The sequence below is a fragment of the Lonchura striata genome, chromosome 2 (assembly GCF_046129695.1).
Source record: "Lonchura striata isolate bLonStr1 chromosome 2, bLonStr1.mat, whole genome shotgun sequence".
NCBI lineage: Eukaryota > Metazoa > Chordata > Aves > Passeriformes > Estrildidae > Lonchura > Lonchura striata.
The window spans coordinates 39248203-39265336 of NC_134604.1; the positions used below are offsets into that span (position 1 = coordinate 39248203).

At 39.6% G+C, this 17134-nt stretch overlaps 1 protein-coding gene across 5 annotated transcripts in view; it reads left to right on the forward strand.

The window, feature by feature from the left end:
* The first annotated feature begins 1942 nt into the window (after positions 1-1942).
* The window catches only part of CEP295 (centrosomal protein 295), a 42783-nt gene continuing 27591 nt past the window's right edge, over positions 1943-17134 (forward strand). For 3 of the 5 annotated variants that reach the window (XM_021544976.3, XM_021544980.3, XM_021544981.3), the window contains exons 1-9: positions 1943-2020; positions 3481-3614; positions 4327-4527; positions 6311-6435; positions 7211-7304; positions 12090-12203; positions 13070-13210; positions 14307-14490; positions 16303-16494. In XM_021544976.3, coding sequence (XP_021400651.2) covers positions 1954-2020; positions 3481-3614; positions 4327-4527; positions 6311-6435; positions 7211-7304; positions 12090-12203; positions 13070-13210; positions 14307-14490; positions 16303-16494 — 1252 coding nt within the window. In that variant the 5' untranslated portion in view covers positions 1943-1953. Of the gene's footprint in view, positions 2064-2192; positions 2323-3480; positions 3615-4326; positions 4528-6310; positions 6436-7210; positions 7305-12089; positions 12204-13069; positions 13211-14306; positions 14491-16302; positions 16495-17134 lie in introns of those variants that run through there. The other 2 variants (XM_021544977.3, XM_021544979.3) reach the window with 2 other exon arrangements.

A 17134-nucleotide genomic window follows, 5' to 3' on the forward strand; every position in this document is an offset into this window, starting at 1 on the left:
ATTTGACCTCTTTCACATTTTATAAGTAGAGGATTAAAATCCATAATCACAATGACTCTCTTAATAGACTATCTTGACTTTTTTTTCACCTGTTGACCTGCAGGATAAAGCTATTTACAAGTGATGTTATTGAGGAGATCACTACCATAATGAAAATGCTGAAGGACAAAAAAATCCGATAAGGAGACTAGAAAACACATTTGGAAGTGCACTTCTCAACTCTAATTTATTCAATATGCATACTGTGAAGCAACTGTGTGTCTAAAGTACAATCAGATATTAACTAGCTATTCCAGTCAGTAGTTTGCAGCAAGTTGCAGGCACTTGTCAGAAAGCAAAAATCTGTGAAAGAGAAGGTAGCTTAGCAGTGAAATGCAGAAGGCAGGGAAGAAAGCACATTAAACTGCTATGTTACCTCTTCTCCTTATGCTGATGTCTTTTCTCTTGCAATTTTTTTTTTTAGTCTATTTTCTTTGCAGCCATGCATCTGCATGCACCAAACCATAAATTTTACAGAGTAATCTCAGCCCTCCTGGTTTCAGTCCTGTAGGGCACAATGTGGCGGGTTACTATGACAGCTAGTTCCTAGCATAAAATGTGTTTTTTCTTTTTCTATAAGAAACTGCCAAAAAAGTAGCTATATTTTGCACTCAAGTTTCATCCCAAGACAATTGATTATCTGCTTTGTTCCTGGCCTGTTTTAAGTCACAAACATTTCTTTCGTTTTTGTAGCAGCAGGTCAGACCCTTAGGATGTGCTCCATGCAAAGAAACAGACTAACAGCCTCTCTTGCCTCATTTGTATGTGTGGCAGAATTGTTTCCTTCAATACAAATAACATTTACATTCCTCATAAATCAAGGATATATGACATTTCTACTTTCAAATCCCAGCTGCTGCAAATCTTGCACATATGATAAATGGCTCCTTTTAGAAAGAAAGGTGAAGTGTGAAGAAGAATCATAGAACGGTTTGGATTGGATGGGACCTTAAATGTTGTCCGCTTCCAACCCCTCTGCAATGGGCAGGGATACCTTCCACTAGACCAGGTTCCTCAAAACCCCACCCAACCTGTTCTTGGGGGATCCAGAGATGGGGCAGCCACAGCTTCTCTGGGCAACCTGTGCCAGTGCCTCACCATCCTCATAGCAAAGAACTTCCTCCTAATGTTCAATCTGAACCTATTCTCTTTAAATAGGATTTTCTTTTAATGTGTTTAAACCCATTACCCCCTTGTCCTGTCACTACATGCTGCCAGCAAAGAAGCAAGCATTCCATCAAATTTACAAGGGGCAGACGTTAGTTAAAAATTAGGTTTATAAAGGAAAGGTTTAGCTACAAGGTTGAAGCAGCAGCACAGATGTGCCTACTGTAGAAGCCATGTGAAGCCTAGAAGAGAGGCAGAGCAGCACGACACGTACAGGGCACTGCCATAGCCTGGACGGGATGGAACTAAATGATCCTCGAGGTCCCCCTCCAAGCCAAAACATTTTGTAATTCTATGATACTCCTTCTACTGAAACAGTGCAACCGAAACCAGCTCTGAGCAGGGAAGCTGCATAGGAGTAACACTAGTGAGGCAGAACTAACAGGATTCGCTTTTATTCCGCTCTCAGCATTTCAAGCTCGGCTAGTGAGTGCCCCTCCCACGCGAGCGCTTGGAAGCTCCGACCGCGGGCTCGGGGGGCGGTGTTGTGAGGGAGCCGGGGTGACGAACCCCTCCCCTGCATCTATTTCGTTAAGCGAGCAAGGCACCGCCCGCACTTAGATCGGCCACGGGGAAGAGACTGACAGGCACAGAAGAACCCCCGAGGACATCCTGCGGGACAAACGCCTTCAGAGCGGCCAGCGCCGCGTTTATATTGGGCGCGCGCGCCCCTCGCCGCCGTCCCAAGTCCCGATTGGCTACAGGGGGACGGGGGCGGGGCTCGGGCAGCGGGGCGGGCGGCGGCGCATGCGCTATTGGCGGCTCGTTGGGGGCGCGGGGTCACGTGGTGGGGGCGGCGGCCGTTGGCGCCTCGGTGAGCGGGAGGGCCCGGGCGGCGGCGGGTGCGTGAGAGACGGGTCTGTCCTTCCCTTCCCTTCCCTTCCCTTCCCTTCCCTTCCCTTCCCTTCCCTTCCCTTCCCTTCCCTTCCCGCCCCCCGCTCCCCCGCGCTGTCCCTGCTCAGCTCGGGCGGATGTCCCGGTGACTGCCGGGGCCCTCTCGTCGCTCTCCGCCCCGCACCACCCGCCCCGTGCTGCGGCTGAGCCCGGGCAAGCGCGGCGTTCGCAGTCTCACCTCTGCTCTTAGCCTTTGGATCCAGGCTCTGCATTGGTCATCCTGTACATTTTTCCTCTCTTTAGGAGTGTGTGTGCGTGTGAGAGAGAGACTGTAGTAATTTGCTGCTTAATTTTGTGCCGTGATAAACTTCTGTAGCTCATCGGGTGACTAAGGGAGGGCTAGCAGGATCCAGGATGCTACTGACCCTTTTTATGCTGTAAAGAGCTTGGGATTCATTGCTTTAATAACTCTTTACCGAAAGTGATCTTCGGCTTTACACCTCGCCTAATTTCTTTACAGTGTTGCTATTTTATCCGTGATACTGTGTCTCTAGATATACCAAAATCATTATGTATGATGCTGAAAATAATAGTTTTCAGGTGTGATATGTTGGTTAAACTCTCATAGATTTTTTTTTAGAATCAAACAGTGGCTTTTGAAAGTCTTTGTTTGCTAGTTTCATGCGAATATTTTCAGGGTTATAACTATTTAAAGATTCAGTAGAAATCTTGCTTTGTTTGGGGGGAGGGGAATTTTAGAATTTAGCGGTAAAATTTTGAAGGAAACATAATTTGAAATTTGTCTTCTTAGGTAAATTTGAATAAAAAATCGTTAGTGAGCACTTTCAGTTTTCCAGTGAAATGCTTGTTACGCAGGCTGTTGCTAGAGTTTCAGAGCCTGTACACCAGGAAACCTTGGAGTGCACCCAAAAACATCAACAAAATTGCTGTGGTGTCTTACCTCTTCTCTGCAACAGTTATGAGAGTATTTCAGTAGAAATCATCTGAGTGGCCAGCCTGTTTTACTGTGCCGTGTGCTTTTCAGTAGTTTGTGGGTTTGTTTTTAAATCTTCCCAGGAGCAGAATGGTGTTCACTCTTTTCTTTGCAAATGTTGGTGGCTGGCCTGCAGAGCGGACTGTGAATGTCATGCTGTTGCAGTGTTTGGTACATAGCTCAAAGAAGTTCAAAAGCATTATCTTTTGTGACTGTGACAAAGACAGAGCCAATGCTGTTGATTACAGTTAAGAGTCATTAAGGTTGGAAATGGCTTCTGAGATGTCACCTCCAGCCTCTAGTTGGAACAGACGTGAACAGTTGTAGCTCTCACATGCAGATACCATGATAAAGTTGACAACATTATGGCAGTATCTTGTTTTTATAGCTGTTTTGCCAGTGTCATTTATGCATAATTTCTTTTTTTCTTTGCATTGTTCTTGTAGAAGTTGATTATTCAGCATATCCAAAGATGAAGAGGAAACTTGCAACAGCTGGGACATTGAGGCTTAGTCCTAATGAAGAAGCCATGTTTCTGAAAGAAGAATACGAAAGAAGAAGAAAACTAAGGTTACAACAGGTATGCCTGTGGTATTTTTCCATGTGCTGTATTTAATTTGATGTTGTAACAAATAATTTAAGAGAAGTGAAAAGATTATTTCCTGTAAGTTAAATTTCAAGGTAATAGTATTGTAGAATGGTGGAATTTTTCATGTTGGAAAAGACCCTTGAGATCATTATCTCCAGCTATTAATCTGGCACTGCCAAGTCCACCACTAAACCATGTCCCTAAGTGCCACATCTACATGTCTTTTGAACTTTTCAAGGGATGGTGTCTCAACTGCTTCCCTGGGCAGTTTGTTCCAGTGCTTGACAACCCATTATGTAAAAAAAAAAAAAGCCTAAAATACAAAGTGGAAAATAAACTATGTATACTAAGTTTTCGGTATAGTTGATTTGTTAAATCTTGAATTGTAATAGGAGCCTTTCATAGATTTTTGTGTTATATTTTTGGAGAGGAGGATATCCAAGCAGTGTTTGCGGTTTGTCACCTGTATGTAATTTTTTGGACTTTAACCAAAGTGTTTAATTGAGATTAAATTTATTATTTTATATATTAATTTTGGAAAAGGGTAGGAGCAACTTGAAAGTATTTTCTGGATAGACTGTGAATGGACTAGTAGATGAGATAGAAAGATGGAAGTAGAGTAAACTGTGTTGTGGAAAGTCTTGCTGCAAAAAGTATTATGCTTGTCTTGAATTGCTGATGAACATAAATGCTATTTCTACAGGTCAGAGAGCAGCAGAAGTATATCTCCTACCAGATAAGGCAGAAGGTAAAGCAGAAGAGAGAAGAACAACTGCATCAGTTAGAGGAGGCACTGAGAGCTGAATGGCAGAAGGCACAGGATGAGAAGATGAAAGCCTTGGAAGAACTGTATCTATCAAGCTTAAGAGCAATTGGGGAGGGTCATCGACGGGCCAAGGAAAATGTAAGTGAGCTTAATATTATTGTGTCATGGTTTCACCCCAGCCAGCAGCCAAGCAGCAGGCAGCTGCTTGCTCACTCCCTTATCAGTGGGATCAGGGAGAGAATCAGAAGGGTAAAAGCCAGAAAACTCATGGATTGAGATATAGACAGTTCAGTAGGGAAAGCAAAAGCCATACACAGAGCAAAGCAAAATGAGGAATTCATTCTCATCTTCCCTTGGGCAGGCAGGTGTTCAGCCATCTCCAGAACAGCAGGGACCCATCGTGTGTAATGGTTACTTGGGGAAGACGGCCACCATCACTCCAAACATCTCCCCCTTCCTCCTTTGTTCCCCCACTTTATGTACTGAGCATGCTGTCAGATAGTGTGGAATATCTCTTTGGTCAGCTGGGATCACCTGTCCTTGCTGTGCCTCCTCCCAGCCTCCCATGTACCCCCCACTCTCTCGACAGTGTGGCAGCACAAAGAGCAGAAAAGGCCTTGGCTCTGTGTGAGCCCTGCTCAGCAATAACAAAAACCTTTCTATATTATCAACCCTGTGTTCAGCACAAATCCAAAGCATGGCCTCATACCAGCCACTATAAAGAAAATTCCATCCCAGCCAATACCAGCATATATTGTCAGAGACAATTTTAATGTTTTAGAAATCCCAAGATTGCTGTTTGTTTGGCTTTTCCTTTGACATTCTAGATTTTGAAGTCCTGATGCCTAAATAGACAACTTTTTAAGAATGGAAACTTTTTAAAAGTGGTTGTGTATTTTTTTGCAGGTAGCTTCCCGCAAGATAGTCTATGGGCCTATATGTGAAGGCTTTTGCTGGGCAGATTTTAAAGTTATTTTGTATTAGCTTGTACAATCATGTACGATTTTATCTGACTAAATTGTACATAATGACTTAGTTTCTCAATTATGCCAGTAATACAGTAATTTTTTCTCCACCATGGATCATTTCTATGGGCAAGAAGATACACTTAACATTTTTTTCCCTTCAGTGCTCCAGTGACATGGAAAACCTTGATAAGGGCTTCAGAAACCTTTGCCTGGACTGCAAATGGGTGTCACTTTAATTCTGCACCTATAAACTGATTTAGCTTTCTTTAAAATCCTATAACTTGTGTAGGCTCTGCTTGAGAGATCATTAAGATTTCTGGGTAGAGTTTTTCTGTAGGTTTGACACTGAATCAGGTTTACAGAAATCAGCCATAGATTCTTACATGGATTTTGCAAAGTAGCTTACTACCTGAATTAGTAAGAATCTTTAAACCCAAGTAAATTAGCATTATGCTTTTCCATGTATCAGTGTCTTTAAATCAACTTCTTTTTAAAGTCCCTTCTAATGCTAGGATGGGTGAGTTAGCAAAAAACTGTGGAACCAGTGTTATAGGAACACAAAACTAATAATAATGTTTCTGTTGATGACTGAAGGGTATTAACATGCTTCTTCTACACAGTTTAGTTTGCATTTGCTACAGGGTGCTTAAATAACTATGTTTAATTATCCTTTTCATCAAACTGATGTAGAAGAAGCTAGGATTTCTACATCAATATTTGGTTAAATTGGCCGAGGGATGTTGCAGGTTTGCTGCTGTTGTTGGTGGAGAAAAAGAAGAAAATAAAAGGTGGAAGAGAAGGAAAAGTTATTAAAGTATTTTTACTTTAATAGCATAGAAGGTAGTTTAGAGCTTCTGCTTCTTACCAGCAGTATGTAGTTTGAAATATCATACTGATAGTATGAGATTTAAGTGGAATTCTGTATTAAGTGATTACAATATTTCAATGTTAAGGAACCTGACTTAGAAGCTCTGGCAAAGCAAGCAGAGGAAAGGAAACAAAGAGCAGAGACAAGACATAGAAAAGCTCTGATAGAGCAGAAGCACCAAAAGGAAAAATTACTTTGTGAGCAATCCAGGTATGCAATAGTTATTTTGTTTTATTAAGAATGAATTTTAGAGTGTCACAAGGTGAAAGGCAAAAATGTTGATACTTCTTGCTTGGAGCTTTTTCAGTCTTGAAATTTTATGGGCTAGAGAATTAATGCTCTTGGACAAAGCTTGTGCCTTTTGATAAAAACTGTAGCTTTAAGACCAAGACAAGAATGTCAGGAATTCAAGCTGGCCCTATAGACTCTCCAGGAGTTCAGTGGCATATGAAATGAAATGTTGTCAGGGCAGTTCCTCATGGAGAGTTAACCACCTGAAAAAATGACCTAATGTATTTGTCATGGTCTTCCTTCTTACGTTGTTTTTTATTAAGCAGATTGGAACAAACTTGTGCTGGCATGGAAAATGCCATGTCTCCTCTTGGGTGTAGTTGTGCTTGGGTTGAGCTAAAACCCAATTAAATAGTTAACTATATCTACATTCAGGCAGTTAAAGTAGGTTGAAATGCACAATGCTTTCTGGAAACTTAGGTCAAAAGCAGAGATTTTGCCTTGCTTTTGGGATGCTTGTATATATTAATGTTTTTGCATAACTTGAAGAAGGTAATTTTTAATGCTGCCTTCCAGCCCAAGTTCTGTTATCTTTTTAATATGCTTCCCCATCCCTGTGGCCCGACCAGTCAGTGCAGGTACTTAGGAATCTCATTTTAGGTTTATCTTTTATTTTGCACTGTTCTGTCACTGTTGCTTGAATAATTTTCTGTCTCTCTTCTCTTTTGTGGTTTGTTTTGTCTTTTCCCCCAAGACGAGCAAATGCACGTAAACGTGCTCTGGAAGTGGAAAGACAAAGAGCAGCCAAGGTTGCAAGCCTGCCACCTCCTCCGCCACGTCCTTTTGAAGTATGTATCCATGATACAACAGGAATTACGATTTCAGGGGTACCATATATATTTATTGGTCTGACTCCTTGCAACAGGACATCCCGAGTCGGTATTTGCATATACAAGGAGAGTTATTCAGCAAAAGCTGAGGGAGTGAATTCATTAGATGTTAGCGGATTTCTTGCTACTAAGCTTGGGTACTTTATTGGTCTCTTGTTATATGTGAATATTATTTCTTGTAATCAGACTCTAATTTTTGTATGTGTCTTTTTAATGTGTCTTTTTAAACTTTCATCATATCTCATTTTCATTGAGTAGCCTCAGTGATATTAGGCTTTACAATGATCTCTCAGCAAGTACATTACATGCCTCCTCAGCCTGCTGTCATACTGATATAGTTCACAGCATTTTGTTTAGTTCTGAAATAAAGGCAATTCTGTGTTTTTAGCTGTGGGGCAGTTTTGTTGGGTTTTTTTTCCTCCCTGCAATTTTGTTTTCTTGTAGAAAATCCTAAATGAAGGGGAAGCTCTTTAATTTTGATAGGAAACCATCACCCAAGTCTATTGGGGAGGCTGCAGCCTTTTGAGGTGTGGCTTTGTACCCCATTCATGCTGTTTTGATTTCATAAAACTGGTGCATACATGTAGAATTTGCTGTAGGATTGCAGATCTGAACTGCAGAAAGAATATTATTACATGCATTTTTACTTTGGAGTTAACTAAGAGGATTTTATGAATGCAGAGCTTAAGTTGCCTCATGTGGTGTCAGGGATATTCAAACTACTGACAGTAAAATAAAGAGTTGAGGTATACTAGCCCCTCTCAGGGCCAGTGAAGCTTTCAAAACTTTTCCCAGCTACATCCCGGCACAGTATGTACAGGTTAGAGTGCAGGATGATAGGGGTTTGGTGTTGTATCTGGAAAAACTGAGTAAGGTTTGACCCTCCCAGTTTTAAGAATGATTAGAAGGAGTACCCATGACCTTTCATTCGTACAAGTTTCTCTCTAGATCTTTTTGTTGGCTGCCCAAGGGTTTTCATGTTGTGTAAGCTGGATATGAGTGAAGATTAAAACAAATGTAAGGGAGTGGTAAAGTTTGGGGTTATTTCTGGTGAAATATATGCTGTATTGAAATTTAATACATCTGGAATAAGGTCCTGTCTGGTACAGTTCAGGTAAATTCATACACCCTTTCACGCTACTGCTACCCCCTATGTTGTGCCACAGGGTACGTTCCCAGTGTGTCTGGTGCAGAGCAGGTGAAGTCTGTATCAGTCCAAACTTTGACTATTTCATGGATTTCAGGTGCTTCTGTTGCTCAGTTTGGCATTGTTGAGAAAACATGAGATACTGTGGCTTTGCTTTGTAGTAACTTTTGCAGTTTAGAATGGGTCTTATGTCACATTTTATTTAACCCTTCCCCATAGATAGTCTCTGCAGTTGATCTGCATAACAACTAAAATGACATAATACTTAATATGGAATACTTTTATCTAGTATATATCAATAATGCGTCTTCCTTTCCATTTTATAAATGCAAAATTTTCTCCTCATTCTTTAGCATTTTGTCACCAGGGGAAGTAAGAAGGCTTTATTTCCAGGTTTCTTCAGGTTCTGGTGAAACCAGAATTGCATATACAATTGTGTTGGGTGATATGTCTGGGTCAGTGCTCTATTTAAGTATTGTTCCTTTCCACTCATTTTAGGGGAGTTTGCAAACATCTGGATTTTCTAGAATATGTGGGTTTTGTTTCTGTTTGTTTTGTTTCATGTTTTGATAATGGCAGATTGAATCAGTAATTTTGCAGACATGTTGAATTTTTGTTGAGGAAAAAAGATTACTCTGTTTCTGTATAGCACAGCGTGTCAATTTGTTCCATTTAAAGACTAGCTGACTTTAAGCCTTTTTTCTAGTTTTCATATCTGTATAGATTTTAATCCTTTTGTTGTAGACCTGTGGCTGGGAGGGCACAGGGCTAAGAATAAAGTTATTTTCTTCAGAGAGTTATTGGGTGGCATGTACTACATGGCCATGTACTTCATGGGGAAAATGTTAAGGAATTGAAAGAGTGAGAGATTTTTATTCCTGTTTCTGCTTCAAGAGAGAGAAAACAAAAGATATTGACTGTCAGTTGGGGGAAGGTAAATCTAGGGGTTTTTCTTGCAAATGTGTTACTCAAAAGGCACTGAATTTAATTGTTTAACTTTAAATCCTATGAATTACAGCAAATTACATGGTCATCTGAGTAAGTCTGCTTGTTTTTTTGAATGTTTGCATAAGGAGTTTAATAAATGCAACTATAATCATAATCTCATGCTCTTTTGCAATAACAATTGACTATAATTTCATAAAAAGGAGCTAGGGTATTGTTGTTCATGGCATGATTACTTAGAATATAAGAAACATTCTCTAAAGATGCTCCTATTATTGTGATTTTACCCAGTTAGAAAAGAAGTATTTTTACTCTAATGTCATAACCCATTTTGGTTCTCAGAAGTATGCATTTTAGGAGGCTGTATTTAGTTAGACCAAATGAAAAGTTATTTAATTCAAGTTAAACTGTAAACACCATTTTATTGGTGTTTTTTTTGGAACAACATTTTATTGGAAAATGTGGCAGCGTTCTTGGAAACTTTTTCTTACATGAGCTATTAGATTTTTAAGGAATGGAAACAAAAACTGAAAAGTATTACTATACTCCGCTTGAGTATTCATAGCATTTGTAGAGTTGGGGTCATGAGTTTTGTGTTGGGTTTTTGACCCATTTCATGATACATTGCTGCTCCAGTTTTGCCAGATTTTAATATAGAATTATTTGCTTTTTGAAGAAAGGAAAAAAAAAGGAGAGAGGAGTTACAAAACCATGATGGAAGTATGGTATTTTTTTCAGCCTAAATTGCTTTTGACACCGATTAAAAAATTGCAGTCTCCAACATAATTCTCACATCATCACAGCTTTTGAATAAAATTCTGGCAATTTGATTGACTACATGTAATTAATAATTATTTGTTATTAGTTTTTAATAGTTTATTAGTTTGTTAATTTTAAATAATTCAGAAGAGGTGTTTAATTCTACATTCTGAAAGTAACCCAGTACAGGGCAAGCACTGGTAATCTGGCTAATGAGGTTTAGGCCTGGGACTTGTCTGTTCTCAAACCTATAATCAGTATCTGCAAGTGTTGATCTGTTACAATTACTATTATTAGTATTGATTAAGAAATTTAGCAGTTTCTTTTTTTTTTTAATCTACTAGGATAACATGCAAAAATATCGTTTAAGGACCATAAAATAAGTTACTGAAGTTGTGTTGATAACGCTAGAAGTAATTTTACTGGTTTTGGGTCCCTTAGGACAAAACAGACATTGAGGGTCTGGAGTGTGTCCAGAGAAGGGCAACAGAGCTGGGGAAGGGTCTGGAGCACAAAGCTGAAAAGGAACAGCTGAGGGACCTGGGGGTGTTTAGCCTGGAGAAAAGGAGGCTCAGGGGGAACCTTGTCACTCTCTACAACTGCCTGAAAGGAGATTGTAACTAGGCAAGGGTGGGTGTCTTCACCCAGGTAACAAGTGAGAGGAAAAGAGGAAATAGCCTCAAGTTGCACCAGGGGAAATTTAGACTGGCTATTAGGAAAAAATTCTTTGCTGTCTCATCAAGCACTGAACAGGCTGCTTGGGGAAGTGGTGGAGTCACCATTACCTGGAGATACCTAAAAGATGTGAGTTGTGGCACTCAGGAACATGATTTGGTGGTGGACTTGGCAGTGCTGAGTTCATAGTTGGACTTGATGAAGATTTTTTCCAATATAAATGATTATATGATTATTTTATTTTCATTTAAAGACTTTACTTTCTACAGTCTTCATAAAATAGTGATTGTCAATACTGAAGTTTTGTATGTCTCTTCTTATGCAGAGATAAGTTTAAGATATTCCTGAGACTTAATGCTGCTCTTTGTGTGTGCATTTCTTTATGATCATGTTAGTTTTAGAGCACTCAAGCAATGAATCTTTCCAGTTTAGTTAATGTGGATAAGAACACCTTTTTAGGAGGAGGTTGAGGGAAGAGGAAGCTGAGAGAAAATTAATGGAGGAAATGTTAAGTACAAAGACAGGTCCAACAGGATATTGAATAACCTAACCTGGCTACTTTGCTACTGAGAACATGAGGCTAAGCCAAAGAAGAGGGAGGGTCTGTTGGTTTATTGTTCAAATTTCCAGAAAAGAGTTGAAACGTGTTAGTGTACCCAAAACTTCTAAAAAACCACAGCAACTTAGCATTATATGAATAGACATACAATGCTATTTTTCAGTGAAGTTACAGAAAATGCTCTTTTCTCTAGTCAACTAATAAATTGGACATAATAGCTCTGAATTTCCTAAAGCAAGTCTGTACTTGAGAAGTTTTGCTTAGTTGTTGGGTATAATTATTTTGTGGGTCTGTGGTTACCCTGCTCTGAGGTGAATGTGACAGCTGTTGTAAGTGGGATTTGTATTAATGTATTAAACTCAAGTGCTTTTAAATTAGTGCTTTTGAAACATGACACTGATGAGCATCAATATCTGTGTAAGGGTTTGCCTATGACTGTTATATGCTCTCCATTATAAAAGCCCTCTAGATCTGTCTTGTGCTGATGTGGTTTATTAATTATCACATGTATATAAGGTTTTAAACACTATTTTCAGGACATAATTTGGTGCGGTGGGTTTCTTTTTATAATAATTTTGGTATACAGATCACTTTTGTTTAGTTGCTTTGGTGGAGCTACTGTTCTGTGATACAGCTGTAGTTGTACTTTTCTTCCTAGAGTTTTGAAGTGAAAAAGATCCTTGGGATGAAGACCTGTGGTGCTGACAACTTTTCTGTTACACGTTACCATATTGCTGAAGCTTTGGTGGACAGAGAAGTGGAAGGAGGGCAGGTGATTAACTCCAAGTGTTTGTGCTATAGTGTTACATTCATGTTTCTTTACATTGCATACATTGTCTGGATATCAGCCGATGGATTTTCTAGAACCTGTTTAAAGATAACTTGTATAAAGCAGCTTATACTACTTACTGAAGAGAATCTCAGATGGGCAGGCTTCTAAAGCCTGTTATGTGCTCAGTCACTTAGGGGATCACAGCTAGCAGTCCCTTGTGAACAGGCTTTTATTGGAAGGTGAGATCACAAGACTGGTATAATGTTCAAACACCCAAACTGGAAGACTTGTGCCTTATGCTGAATTGATAGGTGCAGTTGCCCTGGTTTTCTCTCTTCCCCTCTTTAGCAATGTACTCCCAGATTTGCCTTGTATTTTCCTTGCTTATTTGAAATGACTTTTTTTTATTCCTAAGTATATTTTTATGTTAGGAAGATTTTTCTTCTTTGAAAGTTGCAGATTGTTTCTGGTTTCCCAAATAAGATTGAAGATATTTCAGGGACATTTTCCCCCTTGTTTAAAACAAAAGCATGAGGATTGAAGTATTCAATCTGTAATGTTGAGCATATCAGTATTGTAGGAAAAGTAACCACTCTGTGATAACAAATCATATAAATGGTTGTCCCTGGTACAGCTTGAAACTGGAATACTTTGTCACCTAAATTTACAAAATACGTCACAATGAATTTTTTGCCAAAGGTAAAAAGTTATTTTGATCCTGCTTGCAAAATAAACATTCAAGGATGTTCATATGGCATTGTATGTCATTTAAATGCTGTTGCTGCAGAAGTATTCATTTATTTATTGCTACATATGCTTTAAACTATCAAATAACTTCATGGACTAAACTATTGATTGACTGCCAGCCAGATGCTCATTTAGCTGCTGAAGAAGAAGGGAGACGTTTGGAGGAACTACGCAGGGAGGCAGAGAGGGAAAGAAGAAAGCAGCTTGAAAAGGCACATATTAGAGGAAGTCACGCCTTGAAGAAGATCCAATTGGCCAAGGTAGGCAAAGCAGTTATGTCTGTTTTTAATGTCAGAACAGCCACTGTTAAATAAGTTGTAGGTAGGTGATTAATAAAGGAATTACATTTACAGGAGGGAAATTGATGGACTAAATAAAGTTTGCAGAATGTCATTGGAAAAAAAAATCAAAATCTGTTTGCTTGTTTTAGCATCTAGAAGGAGTGAGAATGATAGAACATCCTCTTAATTTTTGTTATCTGAATGTTTGACCAGCTATTAAACAATAGTCAAGCAAACTTTAATAGGTAATGAGTTCTGCTTTTCCACATTAGCTGTAGTTGGAGTTGGTACTTCAGTGGAAAAAATATTACTAAGAAGGTAACAAGTTTTTTTATTTTTTGAAAACTTTCCTAAGTTTTTACTCGAAGACTGGTATTCTGTTAGTGTGCAAGTCTGGAAATGTTGAAATAGTTTCCTTTAAGAAATAAAAATTGAACTACTAAGAAAAGTCTTTGTACTGAGATCTACATTCAAAAAAATTTTGTGATCTGATAGCTTCACATGAATTTTTATTGTTTAGAAAAAGAAAAGCTTATGTTTTATCAGCTGGGATATGATTGGCCCTGAATGAGTAACCAAACTAAAATGGGGAATTCTGGAAATATTACTGGTGCTCCTGAAATTAACAGGAAAAAAAAATGCCAACAAATGTATTTTTTCTTTTTTTTTTTTAAATAGCTCTCACATATACTCAATGTGCCAAAGAGTATTTAGTTTGCATCTTAGAAAGTACCAACTGCTGAATTATATACTAGCAAAAGTCACTTGGCAAAAGAAATACTCATTTACCTTATAAAACAGGAAATTTAATTATCTTGAGTAAAGTTGGCCTGCAGGTGTAGAGTCTGATCCTGTATTTAACATCGGATCTTTTAGGTAGTATTGATGACTCCTGTGTCTAAAGGGCTGATACTGCTTTCTCCTGAGGAAGCACTTTCTCCCGAGAATAAGATTAACTTTGAACAGTAACCAAACATCATGGTAACCAAATGGAAGCATTTTGTATCAGTCTTGATATGTGGGTGTCTGAATGTGAACACTGAAGGTTTATGTTATCCCTTCTTCATTCTTGAAGGACAGGGAAAGACTCCTGGAAGAACTGGAGCAAATGCATACTCAGGAGCGGATGCGCAGGAGACAGGTTGTCGCACAGATGCCACCTCAGCTTTCAGTGCCACCATACAAACGCATGGAAATAAAAGAAGAATGGCAGAGAGAGCTGGAGTCTGCATTTGAAGAAATGTGCAGTGAAGACAGGAGTAAGTTCTTTGTTGGAGATTGCTGGAATCTGGCGCCCAGTAAAGGAGAGGCTGCTGCAGCAGCCTCTTCCCTGTACAGCTGGTAGCGAAGCTGTGTGTGTATTCCTAGTTGGCATGCACACAAACAGCCTTCCAGGGCACATCCATATAGCTGGCCTTGCAGCCCAGCAGGAAAAGCAGCACTCACATAAGTACAAACAGCACAAATGGCTTTTTTCTGTTTACTGCTCTGGCTGATCAACATGAAGGCCTTTTGTGGGATATATGTGTGTAATATGGTATGGATTCCTTTAGCAGTTGGTCTTAGACACTGAGTCTATCCAGGAATTGTCCCCTGTATCCTGGGTCTCTCTCTGCCAACTGCAGATCCTCCTCAGGTTTCAGACACCCAGTCTAGAGTCCAGTGATTCATGCTGGGCCCTGGAGCCTTAACATTACATCTCATACTCATGTATGTACTCAAATGCTCATGTGCTCAAATATGTGCTATGGATCACTTAGACACTTGCTCTTACCTGGCAGCTGGCCCTTGATCCTTAGTCTTCCCAGTTGCTGGCTGCTGGGCCTGTGAACCCCCAAGATCTGCTGCTCTTCTCCAGTTGTTACTGCACAGATCCAGCTGGGCATGAGAGCATATGAACAGACATGTACATGCTATGGATTCCTGTGGGAACTGACCTTATATACTCAGTGTACCCAGTAGCTGACCCTGAATCCTCTTGTAGTCTTGAAGATGCACACACATGTGCTAGGAGGTTTCTTAGGATCCCTTCCTCTCCTCTTCAATGCTTGGATCTCCTGATCCCTTTCCTAGACAGTTTGTAAGCTCCCCTGGCCTCTACAATACCCAGCCAAGTCTTAGAGCTGACTGATGTATAACTCCTAAGCCTCTTACCATTCTTGCTAGCTAGTCTAGCTTGTGATTTGCTAGCCACTGCATGCTGATACTCATACCCAACTAAATGCATTCATTATGCATTTAGCCTCTGCAGTTAGCAATGCTCTAGACACAGGTGCATCTGTGACTTCTGGTCCCTGTTCCAGTTACTGGCCCTTACATATCTATGTACGCACATGCATACAAAACACAGTGTTCCTCATGCAGAAAAACAGCTACAATTGGAATTTAGTGAGAAAACAGAATAGACTGTCAGGTACAGTGCATGGGCAGACCAGTGGACTGACTGTCTCATTTTATCTCACTATTTTTGCACTTTTATCTCATAGTGCTTCTGCCCCTGACTAACTTGATCCTTTCCTTTCCCTGCCTTGGGTTTCTCCCCTAAGTATATGTAACAAGCGTAGAATTTCAAGGTGTTCTTCCCCTGTGTGCCACATCCCTTGTAGGCAGTAACCCCCTCAGTCAGTGAGGTGATCATAGGGGAATTCCTGTTGTGCAGTCTTCTGGGATTTCACACCTGGACTGTGTGATCACTCTCCTGTGGCAGCCTTGTGAACAGCCAGGTCAGCGTGTATCTTTTCCATGATGAAGTTATTGGGATCATGTGTAATTTTTCTTGTGAGCTGCTTTTGGTGTAAAGCTAAGCCTTTCACCACATCAACTTTTATTTTGAAAAACATAGCATATTCTAGTGGAAACTGCTGTGGAGGTTCTGAATGAATAGATGGCTATTGATCTAAACAGTTTTGAATCTTGTATTTTGGTGGGAAAAAAAAGATGGATTAGATTTGTTGTAAAATAATCTCTTGATATTTGAATTTCCTGGGGATTTGTGTGTGAGTGTAGTCTTGCAATGTTGTTGGATTTGTATTCCAAATGGTCATTTTATTTCATTGTGTTATTTTAATTAGACATGAAAGGAGACCTGATTCTGCAGTTTGAGCCACAACCTTTGCCAGCTCCTTCTGACAGAGCTCGAGATAATGATCTTGATATCTCCTTGGAACATGAATCTGCTTGTGACACTCAACCAGAGCTTCCTTGTGATACTCAACAGGAATCAGGACATATGATAGAAGAGGAGGTCCCTAATGAACCAGAAAGTAAAAATTCTAAACTGCATATTTAAATTAAACCTTTTCATTTTATATTAGGAAATATTAGTATATCAAATAAATTTTAGTAATAAGTAAAATGCCCTAAGTAGTAAAACTTCATAATGTACGTAAAGTAATTCAGTATAATTTGGTTTATGTTTAGTATAGAGGTTAATACCCTAATGATTATGAATTTAAAAATGACAATGTGACTTCTTTCTCTGATATGCTTCAGTTTATTAGTATGCTGAGAATAATTTTCAATTGTAAGAACTACACTGTTAGTAGTCATAATGATTATTGTATGCTTAGTATAAATTATGGACTGATGCTGATGTGTGAAATTAAGATGTTGAGATATTTCAAAGCTTTATAGTCTGCTTATTGTATGTCTTATGTTCAGGTTTATGGTTGAGCTGCTGCACATTGTGAGTAGGCCGGAATGAATGCATGAGTGTGTCCTGTTTGTGTTGTCCAGGGTCATACGATGCGAGCCAGAAATGTCTCCGTGAACTTTGCTGCTTGACCAAGCACTTCTGCATCCCTTGGGTGGCACAGTCTGGTGTTTGGTCTGTTGTGCATTGTGCTTCCAGTGCTGATAGAAAGCAGAGGGCAAATGTTGGGATAGTACTGCATATTTCTGCTA